The sequence below is a fragment of the Myotis lucifugus genome, unplaced genomic scaffold, assembly GCF_000147115.1.
Source record: "Myotis lucifugus unplaced genomic scaffold, Myoluc2.0 scaffold_105, whole genome shotgun sequence".
In the NCBI taxonomy this organism is placed as follows: Eukaryota; Metazoa; Chordata; class Mammalia; order Chiroptera; family Vespertilionidae; genus Myotis; species Myotis lucifugus.
In genome coordinates, this window is record NW_005871153.1 from 2,506,035 (window position 1) to 2,523,949 (window position 17,915).

The 17,915-nt window shown below is 43.9% G+C and overlaps 1 protein-coding gene across 1 annotated transcript in view; it reads right to left on the reverse strand.

The window, feature by feature from the left end:
* The window catches only part of LOC102442254 (kalirin RhoGEF kinase), a 279,390-nt gene that overhangs the window by 202,333 nt on the left and 59,142 nt on the right, over positions 1-17,915 (reverse strand). The window contains exon 6 of the mRNA XM_023757300.1: positions 7,979-8,101. Within this exon, the coding sequence (XP_023613068.1) occupies positions 7,979-8,101 (123 nt within the window). The remainder of the gene's footprint in view (positions 1-7,978; positions 8,102-17,915) is intronic.

A 17,915-nucleotide genomic window follows, 5' to 3' on the forward strand; every position in this document is an offset into this window, starting at 1 on the left:
TTTAACTGTTTGAGGAAATATCAGACTGTATTCCAAGGTGGCCTTTATTATTTCTTATAAGATGTGTCTGCTAACAACAAATTTTCACAGTATTTGTTTATCTGGCAATATCTTTTTTTCACTTAAAATTTTTTGCTTATTTTTTTGTTATCCTCACCTGAGGATATTTTTCCATTGATTTTTAGAGAGAGCTGAAGAGAGGGGAAGAAATAGAGAGAGAAAAAAACATCAATGTGAGAGAGATACATTGACTGGTTGCTTTCCACACACACACTCCTACTAGGGCCAGGGATTGAGCCTGCAACTAAGGTGCGTGCTCTTGACTGGATTCGAACCCAGAGCCTTTAGTCCACAGGCTGGTACTCTAACCACTGAGAAAAACTGGCTAAGGCATATTTCACTTCATATTTGGAAGAAGCTTGTTGTATTATCGAACTCTCGGTTGACAGTTTTTTTTTCCTTTGAGCACTTTGAATATCCCACTTCCTTCTGAGCTTCACTGTTTCTGATGAGAAATCAACTATTAATATTATTGGGATTCCCTGTGACAAATCACTTTCCTCTTGCTGCTTTCAAGATTTACTCCTGTCTTTGGTGTTCAGTGTTTTTACTATGATGTGTCTGTTTATGGATCTCTTTAAATTTATCCTCATTGGAGTTCCTTAAGTTTCCCAGCTGCATTCATTAATGTTTTTTTAATATTTTTGGAAGATTTCAGCCATTATTTATTTTAATATTTTTTTCTGCTCCTTTCTCCCTCTCTCATCTCCTTCTTGTACTTCTAGTATACATAAGATAATACCTTTAATGGTGTCCCATATTTTTCCAAGACTCTGTTCATTTTTTCTCATTCTGTTTCCTCTCTGTTCTTCAGACTGAGTGATTTCTATTGATCTATTTTAAAGGTTGCTAATTCTTTCTTCTGCCAGTTCAAATCTACTGTTGAGCTTCTCTGGTGAATTTTTATTTCTATGATTGCATTTTTCCTTTTGGTTCTTTTTTATAATTTCTATCTTTTTTACTGCTATTCTATGTTTGACAAGAAATTGTCATCATACCTTCCTTTATTTTTTAAATCGTGAATTCCTTTGGTGTTTTTTTTAAAAAACAAAACAAAACAAAAACATTTATAATAACTACTTTGACATCCTTGTTAAATCTGGCATCTAGTGTCTCTCACAGCCAGTTTGGTCTTGTCTGCCTTTTATCTGTCCCCCCCACCCCCACCCCACCCGCCTGTTATACTTTTCTGTTTCTTTGCAAGTCTTACAGTTTTTGATGGAAACTAGACATTTTAGATATTATATTGTAGCAATTCTGGTTACTGGTCCTCTCCCTCCCCTCTTCCCCTCAGGGCTTGTTATTTCCTTGCTTATTTGTTTAGTAACTGGCTGGATTGTTTTAGGGAAGTTTTATTTCCACCTCAGCCCCCTCAGTGGAAACCTATGATGTTACTCCTTAGGGGGTACAGCCTTCGGTGTGCCAGAGTCACCCTGGGGTGAAGTGGCCTTGGCAGTGCTCTCTTTAACTTTTAACTTTCTCTTTCCCTGACTACCTCCAGCTGTTAAATTCCACTAACTTCCAGCTGATTGTTGTTTTCAAGAGTGTCCTGGGACATAAATTCCTCCACAGTCTTATCCAATCAAATATGGGCTCCTTTGAAGAGATAGTTTCATATATATTGATTTCAGAGAGAAGGGAGAGGGAGAGAGAGAAACAGATACATCAATGATGACAGAGACTCATTGATCGGCTGTCTCCTGCATGCCCCACACTGGGGATCGAACCCACAACCCCGGGCATGTGTCCTTGCCTGGAATCTAACCCGAGACCCTTCAGTCCGAAGGCCAACGCTCTATCCACTGAGCCAAACCAGCTAGGGCTGTTTCTGGGGTCAATACTTGAGAACTGTCTGGTCCCAGGAGGTCTCTTTCCCCACTTCTCCTTGGCAAACTAGCATGCCCACCATTTATCCTATATCTCCAACGACTCTACCAATCTTCTCCCAATTGCCTTCCACTGGGGCCTCCCTATGGGCATTTTTCAGATGCTGTTGTTTTGAACTAATCCACTTTGTGGTGCAAATGAAGTAGTAGCTTTGGGAAAAGATTTGGCACTCTCTGTACTACAGTTTATTTCTACCTCCAGGCAAAAATCTCTGAGCCATGGCTCTGGTGCTGGCATGAGGGAAATAGCATGCTTCCCTGAGCGATATCCCCATTTTAGGAGCTGAACTCTCAGAGGAGGGGAGAGAGTACCCTCAGGTCTTCTTGCCTTGCCTCTCCCAGCATGTCTCCATTACCAGCTGGGGCAAGGGCAATTGGGATCCTAGAATTCTCAGCAGTGTTGTACCCATGTTAGAGCCTCTGTTCCATGAGTGGGGACTAGGCAGAAGTAGTTCCCAGCTCTTGGCCACACTCACCCAGAACTTAGCTATAGCAACAGGGAGCTTGGAGCAGGATAAGAAATGCCTCATCTGGAAAGACAATCCTTCAAGTGGGAGCTTAGGGAGAAAGAGAGACCTGTGACCTTGGTTGCAACAGTCTAGAGTTTCCATGTTACTGAGCTGGGATGGGAGAGGGAGGGTATGGGTCTTGGTTCAAATACCACAGACTCATTGTTCTTATTGAGGCTTAGTAGATTTTCTTGAATAAGTATTCCTTCATTTGCTATAGGCACGTAGAACCATTTCCAGAGACTTTAAATTTTTAAAAATAATTTTCACTAGTTCTTCTGGCAAGCAGATCTGTGGAGTTCCTCATGCTGTGTTGCTGGAAGTGGACTGTCTTTCAGAAGTTGTGATACTTTATTTTAGTGAGTATCTATTTTATCTGTATAGATATCCACAGAACAACAGTTCTCTAACCTTAATGTGCATATAATTCACCTGGGGAGCTTGTTAAAAATATAGGTTCCTAGGGCCCTATCCCCCAGAAATTACAATTTTCTAGGACTTGGGTAGAAGCTAAAAGGAAATCTGTAGTTTTAGAAAACTCGCTACATGATTCTTTGAAAAAAATTATATTAAAAAGACTAACACACGCCAGATAAGATCAATGTCCTCCTCTTTTTTTCTGATGGATTCTATGTTTACAATGGAGCTTTGCAACTATGGCAGAGTCAAATGCTGTCTACTTGAACATCACAATAGCACGTGTGTGTTTGTGTGTGTGTGTGTGTGTGTGTGTGTGTGTGTGTGTGTGTGTTTACACACCAAAATATAGAAATAGTCTCATTATAGGAAGTGCTGCTTATTTGGGGGAGAGGAAGTGCTTCAGAATCATGGTTTAGGGCTGCCACGAATCAAAGATGACAGAGGACTCCAGAGCAAGGCTTCTCAGATTGGGGTCAGGAAACTTGCCTCAGAATCCTATTTCTCTTGCACCAAATCTAACTTTTCCTTGGTGCTGCTACCATTTGTAACCATCCTTCAAAACAGCACACCACAGGCCTTGCTGCAATTGAGCTGATTTGCACACCATCAAGTGGCAATATGTGCCCCTGGTGAGAAAATTAATAGGATTAAAGCAGCTATCAAACATGCCGCAGCAGACAGGATTCCTACTGCCTAGCTGCACATGGTTATCACTAATGTGACTCCTCCTCATCGTACTAACAGAAAGTGAATATTATTTCATATTTTAAAATTCTAGACAGAAACCATTAGCAATTTATTTTTCCCAAAGAACTGGCTAATTAAAATTGTAAATAAGGCTGTGTTATGTTTGCATGTACTCCTGTGACTCTTTCATAAAGAACTAGAACTGGATGGCTAAATGATTGTTCTGTTGCGTATTACAACCCGACCCTATTCCATCTGCCCACAGTCCCATTAGAGGAGAAGGCCACACTCAGGAGAAGAAGAAGCTGTGGTAAGGGCTTCCACAACAGAAGGCATAATTAAACAAGAGGGAGGCTCCAGGGAACTCAAGAAACCTGGCTTTCTGAGGCACTATAAGAAGCCAGGGAATATTTTCCTATTTCCTACTGGGTTTAGTAGGTGGATTATTATTATCACTTATTTTTTAAAGATCAAAAGACTAGGATTCCCCTGTGGGAACTGCAAAAAAAATATGTTAGACAAAAAGCCAAAAATCAACCAATTTTAACCTTTTTCTTTTAGAGTTCCTCACATACCTTAGTCAGTAGGGTGTCCCTGCCACACTCTTGCCATATTAATAACTGATAGCCTTTATCGGTACCAATTCAGAATAAAATTTAGGAAATTTCTGATTTTTCCTCCATGATTTATTGATATGCAATTATGTCTCAGTAATGGTCACCTTAACTGGAGTTGCATCTTTAACCAATATATAATACTAGACATATGAAAACAAATCTTAGAAAACACAAATTATAAATCAATCATTTTAATTTACAAAACAATATACCCAGGGCTTCTTTAAATTATAAGTTCTTTGGTAGATTATATAGTTAATTCACAGATCATCAATTACTATCAATGAATGAACAATGAGCAAATTAGTACTTATTATTGATTGAAAAAGACACCTCCCCTCACTTAAATTGAGCCTCTTTTGTTATACTCTACTATAGCGGCCCTTACTCTTCCAACATAAAACTTATGATTTTAATTATGTTTTTATATTAGATTATATATTTCACATCTGTCTCCCCACTGGAACCTCCATGGAATAGACGATCTCTATTTGTTCACTACTATATGCCCCACATCCAGCACAATGTCTGATCCTTAATTATTTGTGGGACATGTGAATAAAGTCATTAGGTTCTTGGGATTTTAAATTGGAGAGGCTGATTGATAGGCTTTAGGATTCCCTTGAAGTCCCTGGAATTATCTAAAAAATATTGTTCATTGCTCCGGGGAGAAGACCCACCACCTTCATTAGATTTTGAAGGGGTCTGTGACCTCCCCAAAAGGTAAGAAATCACTGGCCTTCTTCAGTTATAAAACAGGATTCAATACCAAAGAACTCACATGTGGCCTAAAACAAAGTATGCTACCTGCACGTACCTTTACGGGGAAGGATGTGTGGCTGTATGTATAGTGTGTGCATAACTTCTAAGAACAGAAACAGAAGTGCCTCTGTGAATTTACAGACCAATCCACATTCTCATGTCCCCGTGTGACTAACTGGTCATTCTTGTAGTCACTGGGCTCCAGCAGTAGCTGTTTGTATTCATCTGCTTCTTGGCAGCAACATCCATCACTCAGGCCAGAGAAAAGGAGTCTGTAATTCCCTCCTTTCACCTGTTTGGGATGCTGACATCCCTCTTTGTGGGAGTTCTTTTTAATAACAAACCTGTAACAACAGCACGGGCTGTGTTTATAAAGCACAGGTGCCCAGGCAATTTGACCAAACAACCCTGGGACTTCCCTTCCCTTGCCCTGTAGCCAGCGAGGAGACCCAGCCCAATCAGGCAACGGCCTCCGAGTGCTGCACTCTTCAGGGCGTGGGAGACTTTGAGACGGGCTGGAATAGGCTAATTGGCTGATGTATATTAAACCTCTTCTTCCTTCTCTCCCAACTCCAGAAGATGTTTCCCTTCAGTAAATTTTCTCCCTCATTTTTGTCCTGAATATGGAGACTTCAAAAGTAAATTCGTCTGAGGAAAGGTTTTTGATGTGCCACTAGCTCTCAGCTATCCACATTAACAGAGATGAGCAGTGGTACAGATCATTCAAAACCAAAGGCTCTTCTATTTAGCTTTGTAGTTCACTGTTGTGAGGGGCTCCGTGGCAGACTTACCTCCCTAATTATGTCTGTCTTTGCTTCTTATTAAAATGAGTGTGTCTGCTTTAGGGCCAGGCAGATGGGTGACACAAAGATACTGGCACAGAATCCGTAAAATTCACCAGGGGAAATCTACCAGGCACACAGATAATCAGACTTGACTAGATTTGAGTTCACGTCCTTAATCACCTGTGATCAATTGCTTTGCTCCTCTGTGACTCAAGTGAGCCAGGGATGAGACATAATTATAGGAGTCTAGCTCGAAGGCAATGAGTCTTTACATTTACGCTGAAGACACAAGACTGTTGTGGCCAAACCTGATAAAAAAAAAGTCAATGTTGATGTTTTTCCCTGCCTAGATTCACAGCCTCCTATTCTGCAGTCTGAGTTATCTTTCTAAGCAAATCTCATGATGTTCATCTCTACTTTACATCCTGCAGTGGCTCCCTGTGCTGGGCATTAGGGATATTCCCAAATATCCGACTCTCTCCTCCCCAACACGTGACAGGACTATACACTTCCACCCACAAAGTGAGATGTGGCTGTGAGACTGGAGTTGGCTATGGAAATATGAGTGAAAGTGGAATGCCACTTCGAGGTGATGGTTGCAGAGCCAGGGCTTGGCTATTTTGTCTGGTGAGACCGACTGGCAGTGTCTAAGACGGTGGCTGCTCCATCCGCCTGGGTCGCTCAGTGACTGTGATGAGCAGAGCTCTAGTTAGCCAGTGATGAGCATGCGGTAGGAGCAAGAAATCAGCCCCTGTTGTCTTAAACCGCTGAGATTTTAAGGTTTTTCACGTTAACTCAGCATATCATCACGGCACAGGCCAAGCTGCAGCATGACTGTCTGAGTTATCTCCCCAGCTAGACACTGAGCAACCGGAGGCCAGAACTATTTCTTCTTCAGGACATTAAGTCCAGTGTGGAGCATGTTTAACGCAACCTGGTAGAAAATGAAATTCTCTGCCTTCCTGGCCTCCGTGACCCTCTATGTTTATGTTTCTCTAACGCTTGTTCCCCTGTCAGCATCCCCAGCTGAAATGATAAGGTGCCCTTGGTGTTCAGATATATGAATGGGGGACCTATTCTTATGGATCAGTAGTACAAATAGGAAGAGCTGGCAAGGGGGAGAGAGAGGCATACTTAGGTTGCAGGCATTTCAAATACAATACATGGGCTCAAGGGGCAGACAAGATTTTGAAATGAAGTTTCTTGGAGTGACCACATGGGGAAATAATATCCCAAAGTATTTGTTTTATGAGGCATCATAGGTGTTATCTGAACCAGACTCCTACATCATCACCATCATCTTCATCATCATCATCATCGCTGATAACTTACTATGTACCAGTCATAGCTCCAACCACCTCACAATTAACTCACTGAATCCTTACAACTCTATAAGGTAGCTATTATTTCCATTTTACAGACGAAGAAATTGAAGCACAGAGAGATAAATTCCCTATGGCCACACAGCTAGGAAATATCCTTCTCTGAATTCAGGGTATGCTTGAACACCCCCCATGATGGGGAGCTCACTAACTCCCAATGCATCCCCACCACCACCCCCAAGTCCTGTCCTGCCTCCTCCTCCAACTGCCATGCCCCAGACCCTTATGCCTCCAAGACCAACACAAAGCAATTCTACCCTCTCTTTCCAAGGAGGTCCTTCACATATCTAAGGCAACAACTGCATGTCCCTTTAGGCTCCTCTTCTCCAGTCTAAACAGCCCCAATTCACTCAACCATTTTCAATGTGCCACAGCCGAGGTCCTTCACCATCCCAGCTCAGAGATTCACACATGCTAGTAGGTTGTGTCAGAAGAATGGAGCTGGTGACTCTCCCTTCTAGTCTTGCACTGAGCCAATGCCTTCTACAACCCCAGCACATTTATTTCACCTTGTAAAGCAAGGTTGGAGGCAGAAATGGGGCCATAATCTGCTACAGAACAGCTGGCTGGCCACATGTCCCCATCCTGGCAAACAGGATGCTATAGGATCCATACATTCAGAGTTCCTCAATCTTTTTTTTTATTGTCTAAAGTTTTACATATGTCTCTTTTTTCCCCAATTGACCCCCTCCCCTATCCCTTCCCAGCCCGGGCAAGCCCTCACCGCCTCAGTGTCTGTGTCCATTGGTTATGCTAATATGCATGTATATAAGTCCTTTGGTCAGGTTGGAAGCCTGTTCCTGCCCCTTCTCATCCTCCCCCCAACCCCCTCCCTCACCACTCTCCTGCCCCCAGAGGTGCTCCACTCACCATGGAGTTCATGGCGAAGTGATTGTGCTGCGTCTGGAGGTCCAGAGCGTGCTGGTAGCTGACTCCGATCTCCGTATGGCTCTGGAGGAATAACTCCTTGTTGTGGCTTATCCAGTCGAACATCTAGAGGAGACAAGATCATACAGATTAATCAGAAGGGTCATGGGGCCAAGAGTGCAAAGCTTTCAGAACTACCAGAAGGAATAAAACCCTCCTGCTGGTTCTCAGTGAGGATGAGTCATCCCTTGCAGAACAGGGTGGTCCACAGCTTGGTTACCTAGGTTTCCTGGTTTCACTTTCAGCAGAAGGGCCCACCATTGGCCTCTGCATTTCTTTACAGAGCCTAACAGACAAAGAGTAAGTGAATCAGGAAGATGGGGGCGAAAGCTATTTACTATCCCTAGTTACTTCCCCTTTGAAGAAACTTGTAGAAAGCCGCAAAAAGGCCCCATGCATGCTATAAAGCAGCTGTTCTCAACCTGTGGGTCGCGACCCCTTTGGGGGTAGAACGACCCTTTCAGAGGAGTCGCCTAAGACCATCGGAAAACACATATATAATTACATATTGTTTTTGTGATTGATCACTATGCTTTAATTATGTTCAATTTGTAACAATGAAAATACATCTTGCATATCAGATATTTACATTACGATTCATAACAGTAGCAAAATAACAGTTATGAAGTAGCAATTAAAATAATTTTATGGTTGGGGGTCACCACAACATGAGGAACTGTATTAAAGGGTCGCGACATTAGGAAGGTTGAGAACCACTGCTTTAGGGACAGGTGATGAGGGGGCAAGCTGGGAGCTGGGAGACTTGACCTATTCCCTACTGCCCCACTAGAGGGGAGAAAACCTATGGAAAGCAACAGGGCATACTAACATGTCACGTAGGCAGTGACCAACCACACACTGTGTTGAATTGACTCTGAACTGAACTTTCATGTAGCTCCATGGACTCACAAGTACAGGGTTTCTACTATCGCCCATCAGGAACCAGAAGAAGATTTATTTTAAGGGCACAGTGAGTACCATTTGGCACAGCGGGCATCGAGCTATTTCCTTCCCCTAGCTCTGTACCCTGTTTTTCATTTAGGCTTCTCTCAGGCAGTCACATGCTTTAAAGGTCGCTGAACAGAACCCAGCTCCAGAGAAGGGCCTGATCATTCTAAAGGGGATCCCTCCTCCGACACCAGATCTAAGCCAACCAGTGTATATACCATTTCCTGGTCAATGGGATTGTCTCAGAAATAGGAATGTTATCCAATTCAGTACAATAAAGCCTGAGGGGAAGTTTGCTGGAAGTTTCTGGGAAAACAGAGCCCTAGTTCTTTAGCTATAACCTTACTTCCTCTGATACTGTCACTGTGACCCTAAGCCTCAAATTACTACTCTTGAGTGTGAAGCCAATGGGCAGAGAAAATGTGTATTCAAAATAATGGCAGGAAACAGAGGCAGAGCCCTACCTTGTCCCTGGACTTCCTTAGTACCTGAGTCAAGAAATCCCCTCTAAGATTCAAGCCTATTTAAGTTGGATTTTCTGAAATTCTCTGCCCGGATCAGTCAAATGACACAGCTAGGAGAGGCGTGACACCTTTGCAGAAGAGCTCTGCTCTACTTGGAACGGGCGCTCTGTGGTTTGTGATGGGCAAGGCTGCAGCTCAGCTGCAGAAGCTGAGCACAGGTGCAGGCTGGAAAAGCTGCAAAGGCCATGCCAGCTTTCCTGGAAGCACAACCACAGTCTCGTTATTTCCTTTTTTAAATTTTATTTATTTGTATTTTATTCTCATTTTTTAAGTAAATCTTTATTGTTGAAAGCATTACATATGTCCCTTTTTCCTCCCCATTGCCCTCTCCTACCCCCTCTGCCCCCAAGGCCTTCACCACCCTATTGTTTGTGTCTATGATATTTATTTTTATTGTTGACGATATTACAGATGTCCCCCGTTTTCCCCTTTTGCCCCCTTCCACCCAACCCCTACCCTATCCCAGACCTTCCCCATACTACTGTCTGCATCCAGGGGTTATGCATATATGCATTTATGTTCTTTGGTTAATCTCTTCCCATCCCCTCCAACATCCTCCCCTCTGAGATCTGTCAGTTTGTTCCATGCATCCATACTTCTGGACCTATTCTGTCCATCTATTTATTTTGTTCCTTAGATTCCATATATGAGTGAGATCATATGATACTTAACTTTCTCTGACTGGCTTATTTCACATAATAATCTCCAGGTCCATCCATGCTGTTGCAAATGGTAAGAGTTTCTTCTTTTTACAGCTGCATAGTATTCCATTGTGTAAACGTACCACAGCTTTTTTGTCCATTTATCTACTGATGAGCACTTGGGCTATCTCCAGATCCAGATCTTAGTTGTTGTAAATTGTGCTGCTACAAATATTGGGGAGTGGGGTGCATATATTCTTTCTGATTGGTGTTTCAGGAGTCTTAGGATATATTCCCAGAAGTCGGATCGCTGGGTCAAATGACAGTTTCACTTTTAATTGTTTGAGGAAACTCCATACTGTTTTCCACAGTGGCTGCTCCAGTTTGCATTACCTCTTACAGCAGTGCAAGAGGGTTCCCTTTTCTCCACATCCTTTTAAATGGAAAGTGAATTTACTTTTTCAGTTACATTCAACCAACACTTAAGGGACACTAGCTGTGGGCTAGGTACTGTCCATGTCAACAAAAGGCAAAATGACTACAATGTGGTTCTTAAATTTAAGTGGCTTAAAGCAGACATGGACTCAGAAACATTGTTAGTACAACTTGGCATATGACTTGATTAAAATCACAACTCGGAAAATAAATCTATCAAGATAAAGGTCAGTACGGTCTATCAAAGGCAGCACCCACCCTTGATGATGAACAGAGAAGGCTTCCCAGAGCAGGTGACACCTGAGTGAGCCTTCACTCAGGTAGGAATTAGCCAAGTGAAGATGAGTAGGACGGAAGCTCCAGGCAAAGGAGAGATCAAAGGACAGAACTGGGGGGCAGCCCAGTGTGCCCAGAGCTCTGAAACACCGCATCTGTGCTTCTGTAATGTAATATGAGGAGATGATATGGCTGGGAAGGTGGATGGGATGGCTGACCATGAAAAGCCCTGGACACAGGCTTCAAAAAAACCTGGACCATATTCTGTGGGCAGCAAGATTGTCAGTGGAGGGTTTTAAGTTGAACAGTAAGGTGTAATGTGAGTGTGGGATGTGGAATGGAGAGGGGAGATGGGGCAGAGTATGGTTGGGAGGCTGTTCCAGCAATCCTGGTGAGAGAGGGTGAGAATCTGGAGACCTGGATTAGGGTAGTGGCAGTGGAGTCAGAGAAGTGGGCCAACTTGAGGACTCACTATTGTTTGGGGAGGGAGGGCAAGGAAGAGCTTAGGAGAACAGCAGTGCAAGAGGTGTCTGGCCTGGTGCCCTGGGTCCTTAAAGAAAAGTTGCCACCACAGGTGCTACCTAAAGTGGAGGGTAAGAGGCTGGGGGTGAGGTGAGGTGGGGGTGAGGTGGGGTGGACGATGTGCAGTGGGTTCAGTGTTAGATGTGCTGGGTTTGAGAGGCTTTTGAGAGTTTCACCTGGAGGTGCCCCATGAGCAATTAGATTTACGTGTCTGGAGGTCAGGAGAGAGACATTGAGGATGTGACAACTGACACTTAGGTATAAAAACATCAGCTCTGAAGGCAAAGGTGCATGATTTGGGATGATTCTCCCTTTCAAATTCCTCGGATCACTTCTGGTTGTCCTATATAATAAAAGGATAATATGCAAATTGACCTAATGGCGGAACAACTGATGGCTATGACACGCACCAACCACCAGGGGGCAGACGCTCAGTGCAGGAGCTGCCCCCTGGTGGCCAGTGCACTCCCACAGGTGGCCAGTGCAGCTCAGCCACAAGCTGGGCTGACGGCTGGAGAAGGCAGCGGCCTGCCTCCGCAGCAGCGCTAAGGACCCCTCGGGGGAGGTCCGACTGCTGGCCCGTGGGGAGCGGGTCTAAGCCAGCAGTCAGACATCCCCTGAGGGTCCTGGACTGCGAGAGGGCACAAGCTAGGCTGAGGGAACCCCTCCCTCTCCAACCCCCACCCAGTGCACGAATGTCGTGCACCGGGCCTCTCATTTTAAAATAATTTCTCATCTCTTTTCCTTACTGACAAAAGAATCAATAGAGTAAATGAAAATCTGCTGTGCCTGAAGTCCTTGGAATTTGTGATGAAAAGACCTCACTCCACATACATTCTTGGCTATCCCAGTGGCCGAACAGTGACCTTCCCTGAATTTTCTCTTAAATGCTATTTATATATGCAAATAAGCAGAGGAGTAATGTGCTAGCTCCAGAATGATTAGCTGGCCCAGAGCCAGGTCTCTGCTGTACTGCAAACCAATGAGAGCTGGACACAGGCCAGTTAGAGTAGAAAGCAGTAAGAAATGTGAATTGAAAGACATGCCAGAGCGGAGAGTACCAGAGGGACTGTGCACCTCTTTGAATGGGCTTCTCACAGAATGGGTCTGAGCCCATGCCATTCCACCCCATTCTGCATTCTGCGTTTGAGCACACAAGCTACTCTCCAGGGGCTGGGCATTCTGGAAAAATTCAGCTGTGTTGAAGGCAGCGTTCCAAAGAGGTGACACACGTCTAAGGCAGAGAGAAAAAGACCTGCTCTGGGGACTAGATGGTACCATGTGATATCAGGAATTAGGGTCTCTCTACCATGGCTGTTTGCTAAGAGACGATCTCAAGTCTGCTCTGGGCCTGAATCTGTTGTGTAATGGTATACAATCCTCACCCTTGCAAGCTTGGCTGTCTGCAAGGCTCATTTTTATTCCTGTTACATTCAGTGGAACTGACTGCAGAGAGAGGATATGTATGCATGCATGTGTGTGTGTGTGGGGGGGGGGTGAAGTGCGCGCGACTCATGTACACGTGTGCAGTCAAGTTGGATGAAGATGGCTGGTTCCAAGCCTGGCTCTCTCACTAATTACCCATAAGACTATGGGCAAGTCTCTTCATTTCTGGACTTCTCATTTGCAAGGAGTAAGTGGTTCTCAGAATGGAGGTAAGCATCCTGGTTGATAATCAGCTCAATTTAGAAACTATAGAACGTATTTTTTCCATTCACAATAAAAACAGTTTTATTGAGTCTCCTGGATCAGAACCCATATTCATCACTACACCTTACATTTTTAAAGTTGTGAATAAAAGCATGTCAATGGGAAAACTGACATTTGCCGATAGCCAGAGGAAGGCAGCTTCTTCATCAAAGCCTTGACACTTGTTTGGTGTGTTAAGAGTTCAGAATGTCCATTTGCATACTTCATCTCATGGCACCCATCAGGCCCACTTTACATATGGGAAAGAAGGGCAGGGGAGTGAAGCCCAGGACCTAGAATTCACTCATTCCACCCAATGCACATTCACAGACTGCCTGCTGAACCAGGCTCTCGGGACACTGCCTACCCCTTCCCCTCTGCTGGGCTCTACAGGGAGTTACCCTTCACCGGGCAGCCCTCTGGACACTGTGGGGCTCCACTGAAGTAAGGTGCTGTCCCTCACATGGAGTCAATAACTCCAACACCCAGCCTCCTCCTCTCTCCTCTCCCGTGCCCCAGCAGTGCCTGGGACCAGCTAGTTCAAACAGTCCCACTTCTCTCAATAAACACTTGTGAATGAATGAATGAGGAGCGAGCTGGCCACAGGCTCTTAGGTTGCTCTCTCTAGACAAACTGACCCTTTCTAAGCCCCCTTCCAGCTAGAACATTTTATGATTTATTCTATTTGAATTGGGCCCTCTGGAAGACACTTGAACTAGACTGACCCAAAGATTTAAAGAAAAACTAAAGAAAATATCTCTACAGTGGTTTCAAAAACTTTGATCTTTCTTTTCCTTTTCTTTTTCTTTTTGAGAAGCTACAAATGGTAGGTTCAATAAAATGTAATATAACAACAAAATTCCTCTAAGAGGAAAGTTCATGTCTAAATAATGAAATTTTATCTCTTAGTTTGGAAGCCAACATAGTTTTGTCTAATTAAGAAGACAGATATTACATATAAGCTACTTGGGTTTTTAAAATTTTTTATTTTTAATGTTTTGCTTTTAACTAAGCTAAATAATTTTTTATGCTGGCTAAAATTCATTGAAAATATAAAAATCTGATTCTTACTATATAACAAATGATAAAAATAATCTATTTAAATGTAAATTAGGAAAATAACAAGGAACCTTTTTCCCCTTTTCTTTGAAAGATGGGGATAGCTAAAAGGTCATTATTGTTCTGTTCTGTTTTTAGTGAAGCATAAACTATTTCATAGAACAAAGATATTAAATCAGAATCTTGGGCTTGTTGTCCTCATTCGCCAAATTTAGCAATAGCGTCTGATTTAGACTTTCAACTTTCAAACCACCTTACCACCTACTGTTAGTATTTTTTTACTGTCTGTAATTATAGATTATATTGGTTTTTAAGTTGCTCATATTCAGGTTTGATGAGCTAAGAGGACAGAAGACAACCAACGGATTTTCTTTGCCGATATATGTACATTCCTATATCACCGGTGTTCCCTGTCCCCTGCATATGCACTGCAGTGACCCATCCATACAAGCCTGAACCCTGAAGGGCAGGTACTAGGAACCTCCTTGCAGGCAAACCTTGCTATGCCTGGAACCTTGATGCGCAGTCAACTCCACCATAAAATTCTGTGTTTTAGAGGGCAATGAACAGAGGCTTCAAACAGGAGACCTGGGTTCTAGTGCAGATTCTGCTGTATAAACTCTGACACGTGAGGTTACTAGTCTGAACCTCAGTTCCCTCATCTGTAAAATGGAGATGGCAATTTACACTATTTCGACCTTAGCAGAGTAGTGGTGAGATTCAAACAAGACAATGGCTTCATGCTTTGTTCAGTGCTACATACCTGGTAGATTTTAAAATCCACAGAGAGTATATTCTATTGCACACATTTCTCCAATGTTTTCATTTACAGCACAAAACAGATGAAAGGTGTGGATTTGGAGCTGCGGTAGGTTCACCGCACTGAGAAATCACCACGTGCTAATGGGAATCACACCTGCAGCTCAAAGGGACACATCCACAGCCCAACCCTCTCGGAGATGCACCCCCAGAACCACCACAGGGTGCTGCACAGGCCAGGGCACCCTGCGTCCTCCCACTGCCTCCACCTTGATACACACTCAGGGGCCGTGTGGGTGCCCTTGCCCACACAGAACTCAGAGACCCGTACACTCTCTCAGGGCTTTGCCTGAGGGCACGGTGCCCTCCTGCCCTCCCTGTGTGGCCTGCCCAGGGATCTCACTCCCTCCTGCCTTGCTTCCAAACTCTCCCCTTCCCCATCCTCTCTGACACAACCCAACCCTTTCACTGTTATGCACTCAATCCCTTTGGCTCTCAACAGTTTTTCACTCAGGAGAGATTCCTATTTAAAAGCATTACACCTGCCACTCCTCCTGGAATTAGTTTATCCTAATACAGAAATAGCTCAGTAAGAAATAGCTCAGTGGGAAAGCAAGGCCCTTTGTGAGGAACAACCCAGGGATGAGATCCTGAAATGGGTGGCGGAGGAGTCCCAGACAGAAGGAGAGAGGCCCTAAAAAGAGAAGTGGGTGGGAATCAAAAGCAAATTTCCCCACTTTACAATTCTGCTTCCACATGAACTCTGACTGACCGTGTGTGTGTGTGTGTGTGTGTGTGTGTGTGTGTGTGTGTTCTGCCCGGCACCCTTAAGCCCCTTCAACCCTGGTTTTCAATTATCCCCCCTCCTGAGATTGGCTTTCCTGGTTTTCCACAGTGAGGTAAAGAGAGTGGAAAAATAAAGGACCCCCAAATGTGAACCTAGTTTCTAGAATTCTTGTCTGAAGGGAATTTGACACTTGCCTCTTCTGTATTTTGCAAGGCTTGCAGGCCAAGGGAACTGAGAGACCATCTTTCCACTGGGATCTATAGATAGGAAAGGTGGTTGGGATTTGTGCCCGACAGACTGTAGTTGCCAATAAATATCTACTGAGGTAAGATTCTCTGGGCTCTGTTTCCCTTTAGGATTTTGGCATGCCAGCTGGCATACTTTAATATATTGTATAAAAGAGAAGCCATTCTTATCTTTCACCATAAACTGGCTGCTTTAGGAGGATGGCTCAGCCCAGTTACCTGGGAGACCTCATCACTGTAGCCCAGAATCAGCCAGGTCACCAAACAGTTTCACAGGCCAGGCTGTGTCTCTGATCTGTAGATATGCTGTGGATCCCCAACCATGTTTCTTACATCATCCATACCCAAATTCCCTAATCTGAGATCTAACCTCCTAGCATTTTGCTCACATCTAGAACTGGCCCAGTCTTCCTACAAAACAGGTAAACATCCCACTATCAGCAAGGGATTAACAAGACCCTTTCCCCGTCTGCATGATAATCTGATTTTCAGTGAACATCTTAGTTCTGTTTTCCTGGGAACATATGAAGATAGTATGTGCCAACACATTACTAAACAACCCCCCCACCTCCCGCAATTGGTAATCTGTATCTGATTGGAAGAACCAACAGCGAACTATAAATACCTATAGAGACCCAATATCTTGGGCTTCCCTGAGTGGGTTGACTCTTGTAGCTGGCATGTCCATTGCAGGGACCCGGAAGCTGTGCCAATGCAGTTGTTACAAAAGGTATTGGCTCCTGTGGGACATGGAGTTTTTAAACCATGGCAGCTTCTGCCTCCATGGATCTTGTCTGCTTGAACCTGAAATGGACTGCACAAGGTCTGTCCTGTCCTGCTATAAGCCATGGTTCCATCTCATGTCATCCTGAGTAGGCCCGTGCCAAAGGTGGCCCATGGTAGTCTGGTAAGTCAGAACACTTAGTGGAGTCTAAGAAGACTCCAAACCATATATACAACAGTATTGTACCTTTCCCTGTCTTCCCTTTCTCCAGTCTCCTTTCTCATTTTCGGTTTCTCTCAATAACAGCAGTCATGATAATGGTAACAACAATAATGTTGACAGCAACTAATGTTTGTTGAATGCTCACTATGTACCAGGCATTGTTCTGGTACTTTACATATAGTTTCCCATTTTACAGATTGGGAAACTAAGGCACAGAGAGGTTAATTAACTTGCCCAATGCCACACAGCTAATAAGTGGCAGAGCTGAGATTCAAACCCAGGAGGCCTTGTTCCAATGTTAATGCTCTTAACTCTGTTTCTCCACCCAATGTGCTCAGAGCTTCATTCCATCTATCCTTCCCGTCATCAGCAAACTTTCAGAATTGTGCTCTGCCCCGGCTGCTTTGTTTCCTCTCCATCCACTTTCTCCTTAACCTGTAATATGTCCTTCGTTTACTACTTTCTTAAGTCTGCAACCACAATGAAAGCTGATCATCTTCTCCCTTCTGAGTTCTTCATTCAGCCACTTCTCCTTCGCTTTGACCTGATGCAGCCCTTCCTGAAATTCTACCCACTCTTTGGCCCTCTCACAAGGTCATTTGCAGGGGCAGGCCATCTGGCTGCAGACATGATGAGCTCTTCCCTCCTGCTTTCACAATCTACCAACACTAAATTCTCTCAGGAGAACCAGCGCTTTTACACACTTCATTCTCTTCCTCAACAAACCATGTCTAGTCTCAGCATGACAAAAACAACAGAAACACCAATCCTTCACTCCTACTGATTTAACCAAACTTCCTTCCATTTCTCTTCCCAGCTTCTTTCCCTGTCCCCACACCCTTATGGTGACAGTCTCAAGACTTGGCCATCAGTCCTCTGCCCTTTATTCATCAAGTTCTATCCATTTGAAAATCCACTGGGCTCACAACTTCAACAACATAAATAGTATTTCCTATTTCATGTGTTCTGGCCCCATGCCAAGTACCTGTGTAGATTATCTTGTGTAGTCCTTATAATGCGACAAAGAAGGTATTGCTAATTCCATTTTA